This window comes from Plectropomus leopardus, chromosome 4, assembly GCF_008729295.1.
Source record: "Plectropomus leopardus isolate mb chromosome 4, YSFRI_Pleo_2.0, whole genome shotgun sequence".
Taxonomy (NCBI): Eukaryota; Metazoa; Chordata; class Actinopteri; order Perciformes; family Serranidae; genus Plectropomus; species Plectropomus leopardus.
This window is the reverse complement of record NC_056466.1, coordinates 20,572,752-20,594,401: the sequence shown is the minus strand read 5'-3', so window position 1 is coordinate 20,594,401 and position 21,650 is coordinate 20,572,752. Positions and strand designations below refer to the sequence as shown.

The 21,650-nt window shown below is 38.9% G+C and overlaps 3 protein-coding genes across 4 annotated transcripts; 1 reads left to right on the top strand and 2 right to left on the bottom strand.

Moving 5' to 3' along the window:
- Positions 1 to 1,966: 1,966 nt before the first annotated feature.
- thumpd1 (THUMP domain containing 1) lies at positions 1,967 to 5,640 on the bottom strand. The gene is made up of 5 exons (XM_042485478.1): positions 5,148 to 5,640; positions 4,219 to 4,381; positions 4,038 to 4,123; positions 3,444 to 3,606; positions 1,967 to 2,779 (listed from the first exon to the last, which is right to left on the bottom strand). The coding sequence occupies exons 1-5, from the start codon at positions 5,352 to 5,354 to the stop codon at positions 2,448 to 2,450; spliced, it is 951 nt and encodes a 316-aa protein (XP_042341412.1). The 5' UTR covers positions 5,355 to 5,640; the 3' UTR covers positions 1,967 to 2,447.
- Positions 5,641 to 6,303: 663 nt separating this feature from the next.
- Positions 6,304 to 10,771, bottom strand: eri2 (ERI1 exoribonuclease family member 2). Its single transcript, XM_042485565.1, has 9 exons — positions 10,616 to 10,771; positions 10,284 to 10,342; positions 10,097 to 10,177; positions 9,872 to 9,999; positions 9,598 to 9,760; positions 9,148 to 9,248; positions 8,627 to 8,708; positions 8,443 to 8,531; positions 6,304 to 8,009 (listed from the first exon to the last, which is right to left on the bottom strand). The coding sequence occupies exons 1-9, from the start codon at positions 10,636 to 10,638 to the stop codon at positions 6,570 to 6,572; spliced, it is 2,166 nt and encodes a 721-aa protein (XP_042341499.1). The 5' UTR covers positions 10,639 to 10,771; the 3' UTR covers positions 6,304 to 6,569.
- Positions 10,772 to 11,115: 344 nt separating this feature from the next.
- On the top strand, positions 11,116 to 20,518 carry LOC121942497 (RNA exonuclease 5-like). Of its 2 annotated transcripts, none has more exons than XM_042485714.1 (19): positions 11,116 to 11,198; positions 12,353 to 12,640; positions 12,818 to 12,944; positions 13,383 to 13,503; positions 13,915 to 14,022; positions 14,262 to 14,350; positions 14,975 to 15,090; positions 15,396 to 15,534; positions 15,713 to 15,807; positions 15,906 to 16,008; positions 16,092 to 16,180; positions 16,478 to 16,586; positions 17,528 to 17,644; positions 17,723 to 17,860; positions 18,038 to 18,130; positions 18,249 to 18,615; positions 18,700 to 18,899; positions 19,935 to 20,044; positions 20,120 to 20,518. In XM_042485714.1, exons 2-19 carry the CDS (start codon positions 12,372 to 12,374, stop codon positions 20,172 to 20,174), a joined length of 2,445 nt encoding a protein of 814 aa, XP_042341648.1. In that variant the 5' UTR covers positions 11,116 to 11,198; positions 12,353 to 12,371; the 3' UTR covers positions 20,175 to 20,518. The 2 variants fall into 2 exon arrangements, with proteins under 2 accessions (XP_042341648.1, XP_042341649.1); XM_042485715.1 differs by having other exon boundaries at positions 11,133 to 11,198; positions 12,356 to 12,640.
- The last annotated feature ends 1,132 nt before the right edge of the window (positions 20,519 to 21,650 follow it).

Genomic DNA, 21,650 nt, shown 5'->3' with positions numbered 1-21,650 from the left:
AGTGAAAACACAATTTGTGAGTTTAAGCTGGATGTTGTTGAGATAACGACTGACAGGTCACAGCAAGAGTTCAGCTCAAGTGTAATGAGCAGAGAGAAATTCACAGTTCTGTTAATGCATGTGTGTGTGTTATGTCTGTGTGAAAAAGATAGAAAACAGCAGAAGTCCTTAATTGTGATTAATGTCCATCACTGAATGCAAGCACTGTATACGCGCTGCTGGTTACAGTGTGCCAGATTTGATTAAGAGAATATTTTTAAGTTTCTCTTAAATTTAGATTTAAAGATTTAAATTTTAATTTTGATTTGTCTACCCTCAAAGCTACAAAAATCTCCTGGTAATATATTCAAAAGACAAACGATGAAACTGGTTATGACCTTTGCAGAAAGGCTCACAGGACACAGAGGAGAGACCCAGGACGATTCTACAGAAATATGAGCACACAAAATCTGTAAAGCAAATAGTTTTGAAACTCATGCAAGAGTCACAGTTGCAAGACCTCTGCAAACAAACAAACAAAAAAAAAAATGAAAGCTGCTTTTATACTTAATCATTTTTACCTCTTTGGTAAAAGACTAAAATATTGCAATAACTATTTGATCGATTGCCATAAAATTTTGTATTGGCAGTCTTGATCTCCAGAGGATAAATCCAGCAGAATTATTGGATGAATTATCATAACATTTGCTTACCAACATGCATGTTTACTTTAGAAAGAACTGTAATAACGTGATAGTGATCCCCTGACTTTTCTTCCTGCACTGACAACTTGTTAGATAGTAGAGCTAAACAGTACATGTACAGAATGCTAAGAGGCTAAAACTAAAATAGTGAGCCTGGTAATTCTGCTATACTTACAATGGCTGAAAGTGACTATGTCAGTTTACCTCTGTTTAAATACAATTTATTTCAGTATTTCCATTTTAGGCTACGATTTATTTCTACTTCACTACAATTCATATTTCATCACATTCAATATTGCACTATTTATTCCACATTTATTTGACTGCTTTACTTTGCAGATTCAGATTAATATTTCAGAATGAAATTAACTCATATGTTATCTTTCAATACAGGTTAAGCTTCCCAGCAGTATTTAGATTAATTAAAATGAGCCCCACCTTTAACAACTGCAACATAAACAATATAAGTGATAAACACATTAATGCATCAATAATAACAATCCATGAATCTATACTTTAGTACATTTTTATGCCAGTACTTTTGTAGCCTACTTTTACTTAAGTTAAATTTTGACTGCAGGACTTTTACTTGTGACAGAGTATTTTTACTGTTATTTTAGGACTTTTAATTGAGTAGAAGATCTGAATACTTCTTCCATCATTGGCATGTTAGCATGTAGTCATTAGGACAAAGCATCAGTATGTAGTCTTGTCACTTTTTTGATACGTTCTCATTTCATTTTGAGAGTGATTATCCTGGACGTTTCTCACAAAAATCTTTGATGAATGATAAAATATAACAAATTGTGAGGTGTGTTGTGAGATTATAGTGGTTACTGATCCAGATAATTACTTTTCTGCTCTCAAATACATGTAAATTCACATAAGTACAGACACCTGCAAGACTTTTAGAAAATAACTGAAAACTGATATTTACAGCAGAAGGTGATGCAGCAAAGAATATTAGTAGATCGTATCACAGATTTTGATAAATTATAGATCCTTGAGCAAAAATCACATTATACCTGTCACACAGATGACCATGTCTCTACAAATGAGGGATTAACTCCATCTTGTGGTGCAGAGAATAAGTGCCAGTTCAGTGACGGTGTAAACATTACACAATGTCAAACGCTTAACTGCATGTGAACGGACATCTTTCAGATGCAAATTACTTATTTCATTATGTTCATTTTGATGCCTCTTACCTCTCATCTACTTTCACCCCCTATAGTGTCAATCACAGAAGCATTATGTACCATAAAATGAGGATATGCAGCAAAAACAGTCAAACACGGGTAATTTTATTTTAGGAACTGCTTCAGATAATAACAGTTACAAAAACCAGAGATTACTAAATGTAACATATAAGTTAACCTGAATAAAACCCATTTCTTTCAGTAAAAATGGCAAAAAATAATGAAAAATCAAATTCAGCATTAAAAAGTGAGCTGATGGCAGTTTTGCTGCAGAATGGTGATATGTATGGTTAATTCAGAATCATTTACTTAAAAATGGACATCTCAATGAAGCTGGTACCAACGTATCATAGTTATGTTTATGAATACTGAAAATGACATTAAATTATTCTTACAAATCTTTGTCAAATCATAAAATCCATCATGAAAAATAAAACTGACTTCGCTGTGAACCTTTAATTTCAAACAAAAAGCACTACAATATAACAGAACTTGAGATGTTTTCTTTTTTTTCCTTTTTTTAGAAATTTAAAATCTGACAATCAGCCTCTCTAAATGTGAGCTCCTACTCCCCGCCACCGTCTCTCTTATCAGCCTCCTTGTTGTCTTGTGGCACACTGTCGTCATTGTCTTCGACGCCTTTCTTCTCGTCTTTGTTCGTGTCCCCTGCGTCCTGTTTCTCCTTCTGCTCAGCTGCATTAGTCTCTGTTTTTGCTGCTGTCACATCAGGCTTTGGTGTGTCCTCTTTCACTACCTCCTGAACATTGTACTTTCTATACAGTGTATAGTCTTTTACCACACTGATGCAGCACACTGCTTTGATGACCTCCACAATGATTGTCAGTTCTGGGTTGGTCAAATCAACCTTGTTCTTGGGGTTCAGCTTCCCCACGAGACCTGCAAATAAAAAAACATTCATGGTCAATCAAAAAGGTGAAATTCACTTTTGATTTCCTTTGTTTCTCTGTCTGTTCACAGACTCTCATACTGGTTGGTTTTTATATATAAGAGTCTACTTGGGCTGGCTGCTTCTTATTTGTGTAAATATACAGTATGTTTAAACACAAAAATCAATATGGGCTGCACTCTCACAGTATTGTCTTGATGTTGGTCCCCAAAGTTCGCACAGAACTTGGCAAAAAACGTTTAAATATGCCGCCCCCTCTACTTGGAATAACTTACAGAAGGACCTGAAACTATCTGATCTAATCACTATCGAGGAATTTGAGTCATTTTTAAAAGATCAAGAAAATAGCACTTTTGGTCAGTGTGTCTGCTACTCTAATATTCACCGAATAGAAAATTGCACATATTAATGTATTTGATTGTTTTGTGTTGCATTTTAACTGAAGGTTGTGCTCAGTCTTTGAAATGTGTGATAGCTGTATTTGTTTGTATTTATTGTTGTAACAATGTTTAAAGCTGCCCTCTTGGCCAGGTTGCTCTTAGAAAAGACATTTTAAATCTCAGTGAGTCTTTTGCCTGGTTAAATAAAGAATATAGAGGTTTTTTTTTCACTTAACAATATCATCAGGCTCTAATAGCTTGATTCCATAACTACCTGCGATTGACTTGATGATGTCATCTCTCTTGTTGTGGCTGCTGTTGCGAGCCTTGAAGGCGATCTGGTAGGTGCCACAGTTTGGAGTTTTGAACCAAGGCTCCAGGAAAGTAGTCAGGTACTTCACCATGTCATCCTGGAAGGCCTTGCATGTTCCAGTTACCTGGATGCGGAAAAAAACAAGGATAAAGGCACTGCAGAAGACAGCAGGAAGCTGTAAACTGTTTGTGTTGATTTATACTCTAACATTACATTTGAGTGTTATGACAGATGATTAAACAATGACAATTCATTTCAACAAACTCTATACTATTCTTGCATTTATATATCAAACATCTTGTAAAATTATACACATATTTGTACATATTTCTTATTTTTATATGGAGATACTGTGTTATAGGTTGTCACATAATGCACTTTTTTAAAATATATTTTTACATACTCCTTATTTTCTTATAATCCTCTATGCTTACACATAGGAGCAACTGTAACAAACGATAATTTAATGAATGAAATAACTCTGTTTCTGAACATCTCTTCATGCTGCATCTATTATATAACGAATGTTGACGAATGTAAATTTTAGCTTCTCACCGGTAGCATCCGAAGAATCACACGTGACTTTTTCTTCTTGGTGGTGTAGAGATCAGACAGGATGTGATGCACCAACTTGTCAGACTCTAGAGGAGGAAAAACAAAAAAACAAAAATTGCGACAACAATACTTATAAATGGCTGCAAATCGCATTAATGACTTGTTCAGTAAAGTGACTTACCCAGATTGTGAGTTTTGATGAAGATGACATTGTTTGCTCCGCTGTCCAAAGCCTGGAAGCGCCCCTCCTGTTTCGCTCCAGATGCTTTCAACTGTGCCACTTCTTTCTTCAGCGCTTCATCAACATCTTCTTCTTCACTGCTGCTTTCATTATTTTCCTGCAACTGTGATCACGAGAGCAGCTTTTTCTTCAAGCAACTTCAATGAATTAATTAGTCCATAGTTAAGTACTAAAAAATGCCTCATACACTTTGAATGCAATTTGATGTAATTTAAATTACTTTTTTGTCAAAATAAATAAATAAATACAATACAATTACAATAATTCAGGGCTGGCCGATATGGAGAAAATCAATTATTGTTTGGACAACAATTTGGACCAAAAGACCTCAATACTGATAGAGGCCTTTTTGATAATCATCAATAATGCGGATATAATGTCTGGTAAGTTCAGAAATTTAGATCACTTTACTTTAATATCAGGGAAAGACAGCACTCATATTAATTTGCTATTACAGCAATTCCTCACATTTGGTAAGTTGGAATTCATCTAGACACTTTTGTTGGAAAAATAACTTAAACAATTCAAACATTACTCAAACTTGTCGATGAGTTGTTTAAGCATTATATCAGGTTTTGGGTATTTCGAAACCCCTGGCTAAGAAACACTTGTCAAAACCAACTTGACCAGTTTAATTCAAGTCCATAATAAAGGGAAAGTGTAAACTTAGAAGCTTTTACTCTGGCTACCTTTATGCACTACACAGGAGCGATATGCAATTAAGAATAGTATTAAACATGGTTAAATATGCACTTTAGTCTGCACTTGTTCCAACTTGCACAGTGATTTAAATGTGTAAAATGCTAAGTAAATAACTAACAAATACAGAGATGTATTGTTTTTCACAAATTAAAGTGAGCCGGACTGACCTTCTCGGGCCCATAGAGCTCGTCTGCGTATTCATTGAGCAGATTTAAGGCCTCCAAAGTGCACTTCCTCTCGTTCATGTTGCATGTGATGAGGATCCCCTGCATGCCCACCTCCAGCTCCCGGGAGCCCTTCCACCGCTTGTTGTGGTGTCCGGCCGCATACCGCTTCTTGCTTCGTTTCCTCGAGTCGTTGGACACGGCCGACATGTTAGCAGATGAGCTTTCGTACTAACAGAAACCTGCGTTTAAACTCAACACCAGCGGGCTACCGTGTTGTTTTGGTTACTCCCCCTCAGCGTTATTAGCCGTTAGCTTAACAGTTATGGCTAAGTTTTCAGGGATTTTAAAGCTGCAGCGACTACAATGTAAGATGCATAAGCAGTTTAAAAGACGACACCGTCTGCCCGCCTAAACGTGTGTTAAAGTCGAGACTGTAGATGTTTCACGGAGCAATGTCTCATTCAGTCACAACATAGCACGTTTTTGCTTGCCCTGTACGGTGCGTCAGGAGGGACAAACGTCCTCAGATGTTTTCGCGAAACATTGTGCACCTTTGGATAATTTGCAATGATTGCTGTAAGGTTATACACAAGCATAAGGGACATATAAAACGGGGGTTTTATGCTGTTTTATTAAACCCCTTCATTTTCTGGTGAATCTCTTCCTGCACTAATTTTCCGCATTGATTAATGTGCATAATGAGTACTTTTACTTCTGGTATTGTAACAATATTTTAATGCACATACTTTTGCATACTTATGATTTTGAATGCAAAGTGGTATTGCTAAGATATGAAAACCTCCACAACCGCAAATAAAAACCGTATAGCCAGAGAGCGAAATCAAAAGATGAATACATGAAATAAAGTCAGGATTAAAACAGTCTTGTATTATTTATGTAACATTTCATTTGATCTCGAATGCACTTTTCCAATATAGTATAATTACTGTATAAAACATAGAAAATTTAATTTAGTATCAGTGCTCATTATTGGTTGATTAAAAATATCCACATCGCTATTTAACATGCAATTATTTTTTTTACTCATTTCATTAGTTGTATTACTTTTATGTCCTACAAAATAAGTTTAACATTCAAAAATATTTACTTTCCAATCAGGTGAAATCCAAAAATAAATGAAATTGATTTATGGGGGCTTTTTACATGATAAAAGAAAATTAATTGTCCAGACTGGTATTAGTAAATCAAATTGACCACTCACTAAGTCAATAAACACGACGGCTTTGATTTGTACTGCTGTAGGAAGCTGATAAAAGGAGATCGACTTGGTGGTTGTTGGTTTGACTGAAACAAATTAACAAACAAACTACATTGAGGATCTTTTGGAGAAAACTTTTCACAGTGAGTCGTCTATGTGACTGAGACATAACACTCCCGGCTTTACTTTTCCTCCACAGTGAGTCAGCAGCTCTTTCTCAGTGCTGACCTCTGTGACGGCCGACAGCTCTGGTTCATCTGACAGAGCGAGACAGAGGAGCCGACAGCAGGCGAGCCGCTCTGCATCAGAGCAGACTCCCACTGAAAGAACTCACAGCCCCTCTGGATCCTGCCCCCGCCGCCAGACCGGCGGACCGGACAGCAGTAAAACCCTCGCCCGTGGTTTGGCCCACCATTGGATACGACCTGACGCTTTGCACGACGTCCACATGAACACAGTGGGGATGTGACCCTCTGTCCTCCTTTCGTCGTCATAGAAACGGAGGAGCGGCTCATGAACGAGGAGAGCGTGTTGGTGGACAGGGAGTTAAGGACGCTGTTGGAAAAAGAGCCACATGAGGAGGGACGGGGGGGTTTTGCTGGGTCAGTGTAGATGGTAAAGGAAGATTTTGGAGTCTCTTTAAGCTTTGTGTGCTGTGTGATGACTGCTTTGGGTCTGGTAAATGAGTTATTAGGGGTGGAGGTCTTTTCTGGGATGAAGGGTTTGTGCCTGAACAGAAAGGGTGTGTTTGTTTCAGAGTTTTTACAAGGCCCGTCTGACTTGAGTCCTGTTTTGCGCTGATTTGATTTGCAATCCCGAGTTACAGTTTTAGGCACAGCAAAACAATTTTTGGGCTCTGAAACTGTTGAATGCTGCCTGTTATTATTTAAGTGATTATACACATTAACTTGGGATCTCATCTTTGTAGGCAGAGACGTCATTGATGATCCCCCAGTTATCTTTTGAGTTTTAAAGTGGTTTTCAACGCTCACTGTTGCTCTTATATCATCCCGATCGCCTGTTAAATGTGTACCATTAGGCTCCTTCCACACATGACATCCACCGTCAAAATCTGACGCATAATCAACAGCAAATTCTCTTTCTGTTTCACTGATCACATCATCATCACCCATCAGCACCACATCATCGTATGATCCACACCTTTCCTCTGTTTCCACGAAAATTTCAGCATCCTCTTCTTCTTCCACACCCTTTACTGTTGCTCCTGAGTTGGAGGGCTGGTTCGGCGGAGGCTGATTTAAAATGCAACCCACAGTCGTTGAACACAGAACAAGGCTGCTGCTGCTGTTGTTGTTATTGGAAGCTGAAGAATGATTTAACAGGACTGAAGAGGACATATTAGCGACAGCAGCTGCTGACCTCTTGCTGCGTCCCCAGGGTGGTGTAGTTGTACCATTCAGCACAGTCTTTGGTGCAATCAGGCTTTGACAGATTTGAACAGAACTTGAGTTCTCCTTTGTGTCTAAATCCCTTGTGATTTTCTCTGAACATGATTTAGGGGGATTCTTGAATGATGCGGGTTTATTTGTGGTAAGTGTGTTTTCCTCTTTATTGTCATTGGATTTTTCTTTTTTGCTGTCTGCAGCTGTATTTCCAAACATGGGTCTGACCATTGACGGGGTCTACGAGAAGATAAGATTAGAGTTATAATCAGGGATTCATGAAATATCACTCATCTCTGATTATTCTTGAACCTCAATTAAATTCTGTCAGCAGTCACTGGTGCTACACGTTGTGTTCATTTATCTTGCTCCTTTTTTTCTCTTGTGAGAAGTTCAAACACAACTGTCTAAAAGCTAATCATGTAAAGGTCATGAATATCAGCATTTATGATTTGCAGCTCAGTTATGTATTTATGTATTTATTTATTAATCAAAAAAAAGTCTCTCTACAATCATAAATATTACATGTTGGATCTTTTTGAACTAAACAAGCTCCATCCTTAAAAATTTCCATTTGGCCATCATCCAAGACAGTTTGTGCCCGGGGAGATAGAAGGGGGGGGGCTCATGGGATTTAGGTGTTGGGATGCATCGTTGGACGACGGCCACTCACCCTCTCTAGACTTCTAGTTATCTTCATCACACACCCATCCGACATCATTCTCGCTGCCAAATGAGCTGTGTTTCGGGAGTCATCCAAACCTGAGAAAAGAGGAAAGACAAAACACAAAGGATTAGACTGAGTATTAACTACGTTGATATACAGCATTTTGATGAAATAACTTGCTTTTTTATACCAGAATGTTCTCTCCCTGAAAACTGTATTCCCAGATCTTGTAGCGCTCCGTTTAGACCTTTGGGTTTCCTGTCATAAAACAGCTGAAAAATACACAAAAAATGGGGGTTAATCTCAGCATGAGTAGCGCCGAGACAATTAGGTCTAGCCCAAGTACTTAGTTAATTTATTTGAAGTTTTATCAGTAAATATTAAGTTACAAGTACTTTTTTCTAGTCACAGTTTATTAAACGTAAACATTTGCTGCTTTTCCTGGTTACTTGTCAATATTATTTGAATACCTTTCAGTTTTTGGACTGGCAGGCAGACCAAACAAGCAAATCAAATACTTTACTTTGGTAACTTACAATGGGAATTTGCCCTAACTATAAAATGCATTTCATTTTAAAGACCAAACAATCCTAAAAATGTTTGGCACACATTACAATTGCTAAAACATTGGTTAGGTGCAGCCATAAGCACAAGAAAGAAAAAGCAACAGAAAGAGAGATTTAAAGATGAAGCAGCTGAGCTTCTGCTTACCCTGTAGGTGCTTCTCAGGTCTATCCAGCTGTTGAGCACATCAGGTTTGTGGAGCTGCTTGCGTTTACATTCGTACTGCAAACAAACTCCAAGATCCCAGTCTGATACGCAACGCAGGTGGAGGCACGTTCAAATTAATCATTTGTGTTTTTGTCAAAATTCATTACTTCATTTGAAAATAAATAAAAAAATCCAACACAGTAAAAATAGAACACTATTGTGGTAAGGCAGCTTTTTTTCACAGCACATAATGCAACAGAGCCACAGAGCCAGATGAGTCAGTGCTCTTATTCAAGATTTGTAGTGTTTGAAGATAAAAAAAATTGCACTCTAATTGATATTTAGTGTGCGCTTGTCTTCAGTCCAAGTAACATTATCACTAACTAGGCAGAGACCGACGGTGATGAGTTTTTAGTAACAGAGTTGTAGAGAAATGTAACTGACTTTTACCTGACCATGTGAGGAAAGTACACAGCTTTTGAGAAGGTGAAGGTGTAGAAGATCTCTGTTGTCTGTTGGGAAAGACCACACCCTTCTCGAGCTGCAGGTTTTGCAGCCAGCGGCTGAACCGAGAAAGACAGATCTGAAGGGGGATCCCTGCCTCAACTTGCATCTGTGAGACAGAACAATGAAACTGTTAGATGTTGTGTAAAAGAATAGTCAGTATACTGCAGCAGAAGTGTACTGGTTTGTTTGAGCAGTGTATTTACGCCTGCACAGTCACCTGTGTAATCCCGGTCAGCTCAGTGCAGAACCCGGACAGAATGGGATGCTCTTGAGGTTGTACATAATTATGAAACTCGGACTCGACCTCCCCTGTGGACGTGTTCAGCAGAACAGCAGGAAACTCAACTGTGCAGAGGGAAGAAAGAGGGACATGTATGTTATCAGCAATAAAGGTGAAAAAGAACAAATCACACTGCATGTAACATATTAAATTACTACTTACTTATTTCCTGGCTGTAGTTGTTTTTTTCTCTCCAGCAAGTGGACTCAAAATCAATCACAATCAGATATGAAAATATTTGACCTGAAAGAAATCAGACAGTGTTGTAAAGCCACAGGTGCAATAGTGTAAAAATGTACAGACAGGGGGGTCGAGATAACACAACATTAACTAAAAGAATTCTACTTACTTGATAATAATGATTTCTTTGACCCATTAGAGGACCGCTGCCTCAATAATCCCAATTCTCTGTGGAGGCAGGAAGGATTCAAGAGCCTCTGTTAGAAACGCAGTAATGTTACTCGCCTACTACCAGCGTTACCTAAATGAAATGTGTATGGGCTAATACTGTTAATCCGTTTCAAAACAGATGTTAGTTTTTCATGTTTAAGTTATATTAAGCACTCAGTTTAACACAAATTTAGAACCTAGCTAACGCTGGTTGTTAAAAACTTTCAATAGCTCGCGTTTCTTTGTGCTCCTAGTAGCTAACGCTAAACACAAACGGAAACAGTTACTTACTTGGCCAGTTTCTTTGTAGACATAACGTTGGCTTTGACTTCAGTTAACTCCGCAAAAACAGTTAAACTAAAGAAAGGGTCTAAGTTAGAAAACGCAGCAAAAGTCGCGCTGTTTTTTAAAAGCTCATCCTTCCGTCTAGGCTTGATTAATTACGGCTGCTAAGTCAGTGAAATCGCACGCGGAAACATGTAATCGATCACAGAAAAATCGGAAAGTTGGAATGTTGCGCATTTCCGGTTTTACTGTTTTTCCATCAAAACAAAAGCATTAATTTCTTTAGACAACATTACACGAACCGAATTCAACTTTTTTTATGCCGATACAGCGTCCGTGTGATTCTGTTATGTAGAAATTATAATACATATGTCAAAATATACGCAGTTTTAACTACACTTACAGACGTAAAGACACTACAACAGGCTATACATTACTTTATTTTTAAAGCCACAAACCAGAAGTAGCGCTTTTATTATTTGTTTCTTTATATCAGTATTGTAACCGTAGGGTTTCTGCTCTTTAGCCATGTGTTTATACCGGTGGTAGAAAAACATTTACGTGGAGTCCGCAGTACGAATAACATCTGGTATATACATTTTTTTCTAATTACTTATATCCAACTAATATATCATCTCAAATTATAATTTTATACGTGCAAATGTGTATTTTTAATGTATTAGCTAGCAAGTAAGTCTGTAGTGTTTCCTGTGTAACTGTTACTCTTATTTCTGACTTAAGTTCTTTGTGCATCTGTAACATGTCATATTCCCTGTATGTGGATTGTAACAGACACTGCAATGAGTTCACTTGCGTCTGCAGATATATAGCTGAAACTTACTTTATTTACCTGGAAATTTCAGCACAAATAAAACAAGCCACTTATGTAGTAAGTAGATGTGCTTTTAATGCAAATATCCCTCTCATAATAGGATAAAATACGACAAAGACAACAATATATAATCTACTTATCCTGATAACCACTCTGTTAACAGCTAGTATAATCTAGTAAGTAGCTCAATCAGCATTATGATCTATTCTATAATTTCTAAAAGATATTCAGTCTCACCAGGTGAAGGATGAAGTTGTTCCAGAATATCAGTTATCCAAATAATTGCCAATTGGGGTAGCCTATCTTTTGAAAAGTTTAAATATTGATGCCAATATGATACTTATACTAAAACACATCTTGTCTCAGTGCCTCATACTGTCAAGATGTGTTTCTACAAACCCATTTCTCTTTTTCGTCTCAGACATGATGATGTATGATGGCGTTTACCGGCAGAATTACTACATTAAATCAATTGTAGTTTCCTGAAACGGGAGTTCGAAAGACATAAGAGAGATGTTTTTTTTTTTTTTTTTAATTAATGAAAGCATGAAACTATTTTCATAATTTATTTTGTCTTTGCACAATGCAGCTGCACTCTAAAATACAGTCGAAAATTATGATTTAAATTAGGGAATATCTGATCAGAGAATACAACACTTACAGCATGACTGGCAGTATTTGACATTCAAAGTTACAAACACGCAAACCCTATTGAGCTTTAACATCCAGCTCTAGTTGACTAAACACAGTTAACTCCCCTGTTCTACCTTCACAAATAAAAAACAAGGCACATTTCAAGAGGAATATGTGTAGATCTTAGACATAGATAACCTTTTGCTGAAATGATACAATTTCTTAAGTTGATTGCCATGAGACAATGTCATTTCAAATAACTTAAAAAAATCTCCCAGTAGGAACATCAGCTTAAACATGGAGCCTTCGTCATCATCATCAGCAGCAGCAGGAGCAACATGCAACAGAAAGAAAAGAAAGAACAACTCCCCCACAGCACACGAGGATGCCAAAAGATTAAAAACTGGTCAGGAAAGTGAGGAGACACTGGAGTGTGGACCTTCCTCCTGCTCACCGAGGATCTCTGTGCTGCTCGACCGCCTTCGACAACCCATTACACAGAATGAGCTGACAGAGCTGCTGCATTATGCAGCTCTCGGGAAAACAGGTGGCATTAAACAGCCCAGGTAATGACTATGGCAATAAGATGTGATCTACTTCATCAGCTCTCATCAAATAACTCTCTGTAATGCACTTTTAGTGTGTCCCTGTGCTCTCACAATAATCTAAATGATCCCTTAATAGTCTGCACCACTTATACTCTTCAAGTCATCTCATCTTTGTCCCCCCTGTGTCTCTTGTAGTTGGTGTCGTCTCCACCATCAGAAGAGCATTAAAGCTGTAAATGTGGTGATCATTGAGGGCCTGACCCAGGGCCACTTTTACAAACATTACCTCACCCTGCGACACCTCAGGACCAACTACACCACTGTAAGTAACCAGAGGTGATGGAAATGTACTGGCAGAATAGGAACGTGTAAGGAATGAGGTCATTTTGGGGCCGGTTGCCTGTCCTCTGTGTCTATGTTGGTTGGTGTTTGCCCTTAACTAAACTCTGATCATGTGACCTGTTACATTTTAAACTTTGCAATAAATCTTACATAAAGAGCACTTAATTTCTAAAATGTTTTAAGGGTGGTATATTTGAGAAACATTTTCAACATTTTACCCCTTTATCCTCTTATCTATTACATTTTTAATCACTTATAATGACTGTATAAACTCAAAAAATCATGAATTTATGACAGAAACATATAGGCTAAACATGTCAATGAAACATGCCAATGAAACGTGTCTCTGACACGGTCACAGCAGTGTCAATGTCTTGGGTAAACACAGGTTTTCTTGTAATTTTTCTGTCTTGATTAGAGGATGACTTTTACTCCATCATCTACTGATGTGGTGTCAGGAATTTTCGGCAGTGAAGTTCCTAAATCAGATGGTCTGTTTCATTCCCAAAGACACAGTGAAAGCAGTGAATTGCACAAAGGTGAGTATTATGTGTAGACCTGAGCAATATATGAATGCATCATCGGTATGACATGATTCTACATATTATCTTAGACTGTAAATTTCACCTGTGCCCTGTTTTAAATGGGTGCTATAGAGTTAAATGTTCGGATATGCTCTGAAATTAATGAATTGTTATAGGTATTAAGATAAACAATGAATGTCTCATATCCACATTACATTTGAATGTCAAAATAATCATCTTGTGTGCAATGAATTATCCTCTGAATGCTCTAATATTCATCCAAACACATTTTTTCATTCGGACATTTTTTCATTCGGGCATCTAGTCAAAAATACTGCACTGTTTAGTTACTGGCTCTGTTTTCAATGTAGTTTTTGTGTGTGTGTGTGTGTGTGCGTGTGTGTGTGTTATTGCATACTGTTTCAGCACTGACAATTCATCCAATAATCACCAAGTTTGGGACAAAGAGGAGAGGACTGACTGCTTATGTTCTTACCCAGGAGGAGATGATCAAGAGACACTACCCTGTCAAAGGTGAGTCTCTCTCTCTGTTTACATCCATACTAAATTTTTTTGTGTCACAGCTTTTCCTCAGAGCCACTCTGCTCCAGACTAAATCTTAGCAGGCATACTGTATGTTACAGACCAGTGATTTTCGATTTTTCTTAAGCTCGGTTTTTGGGCGTGAAAACTTCAGCTGGGTTAGCGTGGTCTCAAACTCTGTGGGTTGCTGTCTCTTTCACCGTTCTCACTTTTCGTTTCTGTTGACTCAGGAATGCCAGGCTTTGAGGACTTTGCGTGCACAGAGAGTGTTGACTGCGTGACCGACAGCAGCCCTCTGTATGGGCTCGACTGTGAAATGGTGAGATGCTCTCAGTTATATACTTCATTACCAGTTATGTATTTTCAAAAAATCAATGCTGCAGAACATTTTGACAAATCCATATCAACGACGTACATCTCTGAAAGACAGGTGCCGTTATTGTGACAGTTTCTCGAGCTACGATACACCAATTTTACACATTTATTTTTAGCAATATGATATAAATACACTTGCTGAATTTTGGTTATTCTAGATACGATTTTATAATATGTTGTCTTTTATATTAAATGTGACACTATAATACTGTAAGAACTATAAATATGCTTTAGTTTAAAAAATGTGTTTGCCGTTTTTATAAGGTAAGAACAACCAGTTGCAGTTCACAGAATGCTATTTTAATTTTAAGCATATTTATGTTAGTCGCGGTCCAGTTTGACAGATATTTACCACCTGACATATTGTGCTACATCACATCACTACATCACAATATTTTATTTATCATTTGGTTTCTGCTCTCTAGCGCCATCTCGTCTATTCAGCATCTCTCCACCCCATGTAATGGTGATATTATCACTTTTGTGGGCAAGATGTTGATAGAATTTTGTGTCGTAAATTATTCTAAGGTTTCCAGCAGTTAATCAGTGTGTTCTTGTTGTGTTTCAGTGTCTAACAAAGACGGGAAATGAGTTGGCTCGTGTCTCTCTGGTGGACAGTGATGGGAACTGTGTGATGGATGAGCTGGTCAAACCTCAGAACCGAATCCTCAACTACCTCACCAGGTACACAAATATGCATAATTTAACTCAAATGTTATTTGTGAAAATATTTTTCGCATGGTATAACTAGCGTTAATGGAGGCTAATAATGCTATAATTAATGCTTTAGATCACCTGTAAAGTGGAGCAATACATGCATAGTTAAAAGTCCCAGTGATGTATTCACCATCAGCACTCATCCGGTGCCTCTTGTCCAATCAAATTACTTGAATTACAAAACTAGAACTAGTTTTGGATAACCATCAATCACAGTATTAAAATAATAAAACACATTTTTGTTCCCTGTGTTGCTGGCTGCCCTCTGATAGGTTCTCTGGTATAACTGCAGCAATGTTGCGACCAATCACAACCACCCTGCGGGACGTTCAGGTGAAGCTCAGGACGCTGTTGCCGAAGGATGCGGTTCTAGTGGGGCATTCACTTGACAATGACCTCATGGCTCTGAAAGTGAGTTAATACTGTCTGAAAAAAGTGATTTTCTTCATGCCAGCTATTATTTTGAAGTTACATTTTTCAGATATAGATAGATATTTTAAGTTTGCAGTGTCTCTCTCAAATACAGAACCGTTTTTCTTATAAGAAGTTTGAAGTTGTGACCTGTATTGTGTTTGCGTCCTCCCTGCAGCTGATCCACCAGCATGTCATCGACACCTCGCTGCTGTATAGGAGAGAGTTCGGACAGAGGTTTAAGCTGAAGGTCCTGGCTGAGACAGTGCTGAAGTGAGTTGTCGCTCTTTCTCTCTGTCTCCCTGCCTCCCTGTCTCTCTGTCTCTGTCACCTACCACAGCTTATAATTAAATTTCCCACTTGTGTCCCAGGAGGCAAATACAAACTGAAGAAAAGAGTGGACATAATCCCATTGAGGATGCTGTGGCAGCACTGGAGCTGGCTCAGTACTTTATTAGAACAGGACCTCGTCAGGTAACACGTCGCTTTTTTAACACACGCACTAATACACACACGCACAAATTTATCTAACATTTTCTGTGTATGCTCACTGTCAGGTTGTAGAACTTCATCTGGAGGAGCTATGGGGATATACGATCACAGAGGAGTGCACTGATTGTGCACCTGCACCCACACCGAGTCACAGGTGCAATATGTTATACAATCTGCAAACCTCTCTCTATTCTTTACATCTGACTACAGCTGCTTATACCATGTCCATGCCTGGTTGGGTAAACCTTATCGTTCCTATAGGTATTTTGCTTCTATGATAAATTATAGACTTGTTGGAAAAATATTTCTTCTATCTCTAATGAAAATATTAAAAACCTATCAATACGTCTATAGAAGAATTCTGTTCTTCATTGACAAAGTGAAACCCATCTCAGCGCACAGTCTGCTGAAGCAAAATCTCACAGACTCTCTGTCTTTGTCTCTTGTTCAGGTTTTCCGACATCCTACAGACACTTGGCCGGTCTGTAGCCTTTATAGGAAAACGCTCTGAAATCACCCTGGATCTGTCCAATCAGCTGTGGTACAACTCTGATAAAGAGGTGAGACATTAGGGGTGCTGGAGCTGGAAGTACAGCTGCTGCTCATTCGTGTCCAAATGGGCCAGTTGAGGTGGTTTGGGCATCTGATAAGGACGTCTCCTGGGTGCCTCCCATTAGAGTTTTTCCTGGCATGTCCCAACTGGAAGGAGGCTCTGGGGTGGACCCATAACATGCTGGAGGGATTATATATCTCTCAGGCCTGGGAACACCTGAGCATCCCTTAGGAGGAGCTAGAAAAGGTTTCTGGGGAGAGGGATGTCTGGAATGCTTTGCTCAGCCTTCTGTTATCGTGACCCGGCCCCAAAAAAGCAGAAGATGAAAAACCTGTTATTGACTGCTGATTCCTCACTCCTCTTACTAGCTTGTAGGGGCCATATATGATCAACAAAAGCACCTAGCAAAAGGCATTTTTGGAAATCAGCGAGGTGAAAAACAAGCCCTCAGGCCTCATTTTAGCCTTTGTGATGGCTCAAAAACTGATGTTAATAGAGGAGTTTTGTTTTATTTTGAACTTGAGCATACAGTATGAGAATACTGTCATACCTGATATGTTATGATCCACAAATGTTTGGTAAGATACAAGATTAATAAATTCACGTTCCCCCTATGAGAGGGGACATCATGTTCAAAGTTTGTCTCCATACAGCCTGTCACTGACACTGGTTACACCTTGATAATGTAAACTGGATATTGTCTCCTGTCACGGTGCTGTCATGTATAAATGCTGGACACACAGCCTGCCCTGCGGTCCCTGTCCCCTGCCCACTTCCCCCCAAACACATCTGTTACTATGTTCTAGGTCAATATACGTGTATTGTAGCCCTTATCCTCTTTTACCTCCACTCACTATAAAACCTGTGTCTTTCTTTTTTTCCTTTCCTTTCCTTTAACTCCCCCTTTTCCTTTTCTCTGCCTCTGTTACTTTATCTCGTCTCCTTCAGGTGATGGCCTCTTTCAGAAGACAGTCCAAGTGTCCGTTCCTCTCAGTGCTCCAGTTTTCCTCCCTCTCAGACCATCTTAAAAAGTGCCTCCCTTATCAGGAGCAGCAGAACCACAGGGTGAGGCATTTATTCAGAAGTTTTAAGTGTCTAAGCGTGGTTTAAATGCAATATTTGATGTTTTTGTTTATCCTGCAGGTGTGTGCAAACCTTCGAGATATGTGTGTAGTGTTTGCCGGCCCGTTCCCTGCAGGTTTCTCGGAGAGAGAAGTGAGGCGGCTGTTTTGTTGCTGTGGACCGGTTCGGAAAACCAAAATACTTAACACAGCTGTCAGGGTATATTTCACCTTTACTTTGCATTTATTAAACTTCTCTTTGTGTTTTTGTTACAGATTAACACAACAACTGAATACCTCTGAAGACATGGTGATAATTACTGCTGTAAATGCTGTTTTTCCTCCTTTTGGATGTACTTTATCTCAACTATATTTTCTGACAATGTTTGGTCACCAGGTTCATGCAGAGGTAGAGTTTGAGCTGCTTGAGGGAGCTATGCTGGCTTTAAAAATTCTGAATGGAGTTAATGTGCAAGGACAGTCTATCAAAGTATGTCTTTTCCCCTTTTTCTATCACTTATTCCCTTTACATTACAGTTAAAGTTATTCCAAAACTTTTGTAGACTGCTGTATCTCCAGCCTGTTTCTCTTGTGTGTACCTTTTTTAGGTCCAGAGGCCTGTTTACGAGTCAATGCTGGACTTGGATCTGACTCTTGATGCTTTGATGGATGACAGTTTTAACGCCAGTCAACTCTATGCAGTCAAAGTAAAGCCCAGTATGCTTGAGAGGATGCACATTCCTGCGAGGGTCAATGGACACACGTCAGATGGAAAATGCTCAGGCGTTACTTCTGTTACAACAGTGGACAGTTTTCCCTCAGCTCAAGTAAACGGTCAACAGTTGCAGCCCGCGACTACCACAAAGTCCAAACTGTCTGAGGAGACGGTCAGAGAGACATTCTGTCACTTTGGTACGGTGGAGAGAGTCGTCCTCCCTGCCGAGCATGGAAAACATGCAAAACATGCATACATAAGTGAGTTACAAATGATTAGTTATCCCTTGTTGGACTGTATGTGTGGAGTTCAAAGCTTCTAACACAAGTGTCTGTGGTTGACAGAGTTTGAGAGCTCAGAGGGCAAACACATGGCCCTCAGCTCCTCTAAGAGTCTTCTTAAGGAAAAATACCTCATCTGTCCATCTCTAACTCCAACCCATTTACCCTCATGGGTTGCCATGACAACACCAATGAAAACAGTGGATCCTGACGAGGAAGCAGCAGAGGATGAAGACAGGACCCACATGCATACCAGTTCTCAGGTAAAGACAGTGTGACAGTTCAGTGTATTGACTCCAGGTGGTTGTCACACAGTCCTAAAGTCACTGCTTAGAAAAAGGATTTCATGTCTGTGAAAATGGAAGTTGTATCCGTCTGCCAGTGTCTTTTCTTTGTTAGAATGCCAACATGTTTCACTATAGCGGAGCCTTACAAAGTACAGCTTTGACTGGTGAAAGTTGAGCAAAGTCTGACTAAATCGCCCTTTACCTGACAGACTGGCAAATGGTAAATGGACCTGCATGTGTAACACTTTCACACTACAAATCACATTTACCCATTCACACACACACACACACATTCACACACTGGTGGCTACCACACAAGGTGCCACCTGCTACTCAGTTTTTAACCATTCATACACATTTACACACCAATGGAACAGCCATCGGGAGAAATTTGGGGTTCAGTATCTTGCCCAAGGATACATAGACATGTTGACTGGGATCAAACCCCCAACCTTGCAATTAAAGGATGACCCACTCTGCCACCTGAGCCACAGCTCAGTTGTCAAAGTTTTTCTTTTGCCCCATTAGCGTCATGGATGCTCTTAAGAATAATTGTCTCTCTATTTTCATCCATTCAGAAATGTTGTTTTTGGCGTGAGCATTACAGCTAAGTCAGGGTACAAGTGTAGCTATAGTCTTGTATACTTACTTCTACACGGCTGCTTGAACATCAGTTCTCTGATTATTCTGCCTTTCAGCTTGCAGGCTCAGTCAATCCTCAGTAGATACTTTCTAGACTAAAATCTCAGAGAGAAAACTAAGCTTTTGATGTGAAGGCTGGCTTTGTGTGTCTAATGTTGACATGTCTCACTTCTTTGATGAAAACATTTCAATCTGAAAGTTAATCCAGCTGACTGCATACAGACAGCACAGTGAATATGCTTTTGGACTCATTGGACTCAGACACAACGCAAAAAAACTGTAAAGTACACATGAGACATTAGTATGTTTGTGATTTCAGATCTGTACAGTTTATAATTTACTGAACACATCAATTTTTGATCCATGCAGGACCACGAAATGGGTCTCATGATGGGGAAGTTGGACCGCCGCCTGCGGACGCTCTTTAGATCTCTCCCAGACGGCACCTTGTCTGTGGTCGTGCTGCTCGGACACACCAGGTGAGGACTCTGACAGTCCGAGAAAAGTCTGCCTCAAAATGAAGTATTATTAACCTTAATTTTTCTCTTACGCAGTGCTCACAGCCAACTTCCTGGTTTGTGCCTTATGGAGGTCAAGCAAAGCAGCTGAGGACAGAGAGCTGGTCCTCTGTGAATGGCTGCTGCCTAGTTTGGCAGTAATTTACAAGCAGTGATTGACATGATTGACAGCTGCTTTTAGAGACTCCTCAGTTCAGATTGAATGTTTTCCTTCAGCTATGTGGATTCTTTTTTTACAGATTATATCAATGTGTGGATATTGATTGTTCGGATATAGTGACAGTTTCAGCAAATATGACAAAAGATCATTTTGATAAAAGTACCCAACTGTACCTTTTATGATGGCTCTGTAGTTTTCTGCTCTGAAGTAGCTGTCCCAGTAAGCCAGCATGGACAACAGAACGGTGAAGTAATGATTCCAAAATACGGAAGTTCGTTAGCGTTTTAGCACTTCCGGTTCCCTCGTCTTAAATTCGAAGGGGTATTTGAATGGGTTTTCGGTAAAATGCCTTAAATAAGGTCTGTGGTTAACACTGGCTAAAGATATTAGATGTTTTGTTCTATAACATAAAATACGTCCGCTTAAACCCGATTTTCGAACTTTTGAGATTTTACTTGTCTTAAAAAAGGCAGTTGCTAACAAATGGCTTAATGGGACTACAATGTTTGTCGGGGACGTTAGCCGTCATCACAACAGACACAGAAACTCATTAAACCCACTTATCCACCTTTACAGCTTCACAGAGTCGCAATCAAGCTTGTAGATTTATCTGTTTATGATATTTTTCGATTGTGTTTTAAAGTGTTTTTACAGTGTTTATAGTTGTGACGTTGAAGTTGCGCAAACGGTAGCTTTTTACTTCTGGTAATTTCATTCCCGCTTCAAAACACACAAAAGTATTGTTCATCTATGAAGATTATTATGCTGAAGAAAGCATGTAAGTCTCAGAAACTCGTGTTCGTCACAGAGCTTATTTTTGGCGATAATCAAAAATCCCCTAAGGTTTTTGACGAGGGAACCAGCGCGATGCTAACTTCCTGGTTGGCCTACAAAAATATGTCAAACCTTCACCACTATACCAGGATACTGAAGTTGAAGCAGCCATATGGAATCAACCACATTTAGTTTTAATTTTTTTAATGCCTATGGTATTTTTTTAACATGGAATTCTGACTGTTAAGACTAATTTGGGGACCTATTAGGTTTACTGAAATATATCCATAATTACTTAAAATACTTAATTCAATTTTATTTCATGATTTCAACAGGAATTCGGTTTCATACTGTGCTCCAGGAAACCCTGGTCACTTATTTTAAAAAAAAGAACAATTTAGAAATTACAAATATTTTGAGAAAAAATGTCATCAAACTGAGATCAAATGTTCTGTGTTAAATGTCTGTTGTGTAGGATTTAGCGGCATCTAACAGGTGAGGTCTCAGATGTCAACCAACTGAAACTTCTCCCATGTGCTAATGGTGAAGTAGTGAACCATGCTGGTCGACGCAAAATTGCAAATGGCACTATCTACAACCAGTGTTTGGTTTGTCTGTTGTGGGCTACTTTAG

What these genes read in the sequence shown, in the direction of transcription:
- thumpd1 (XM_042485478.1), bottom strand. Translation starts at nt 5,354, where the DNA reads ATGTCGGCCGTGTCCAACGACTCGAGGAAACGAAGCAAGAAGCGGTAT. An exon ending in AGCTCTATGGGCCCGAGAAG is followed by an intron (nt 4,382 to 5,147) that starts GTCAGTCCGGCT and finishes TCGTGATCACAG; the next exon opens with TTGCAGGAAAATAATGAAAG. An exon ending in TGATTCTTCGGATGCTACCG is followed by an intron (nt 3,607 to 4,037) that starts GTGAGAAGCTAA and finishes TTCCGCATCCAG; the next exon opens with GTAACTGGAACATGCAAGGC.
- LOC121942497 (XM_042485714.1), top strand. Translation starts at nt 12,372, where the DNA reads ATGGAGCCTTCGTCATCATCATCAGCAGCAGCAGGAGCAACATGCAAC. An exon ending in TCAGGACCAACTACACCACT is followed by an intron (nt 12,945 to 13,382) that starts GTAAGTAACCAG and finishes TGTCTTGATTAG; the next exon opens with AGGATGACTTTTACTCCATC. An exon ending in GAGACACTACCCTGTCAAAG is followed by an intron (nt 14,023 to 14,261) that starts GTGAGTCTCTCT and finishes CTGTTGACTCAG; the next exon opens with GAATGCCAGGCTTTGAGGAC.
- eri2 (XM_042485565.1), bottom strand. Translation starts at nt 10,638, where the DNA reads ATGTCTACAAAGAAACTGGCCAA. An exon ending in AGCTGACCGGGATTACACAG is followed by an intron (nt 9,761 to 9,871) that starts GTGACTGTGCAG and finishes TCTGTCTCACAG; the next exon opens with ATGCAAGTTGAGGCAGGGAT. An exon ending in TAACTAGAAGTCTAGAGAGG is followed by an intron (nt 8,010 to 8,442) that starts GTGAGTGGCCGT and finishes ATCTTCTCGTAG; the next exon opens with ACCCCGTCAATGGTCAGACC.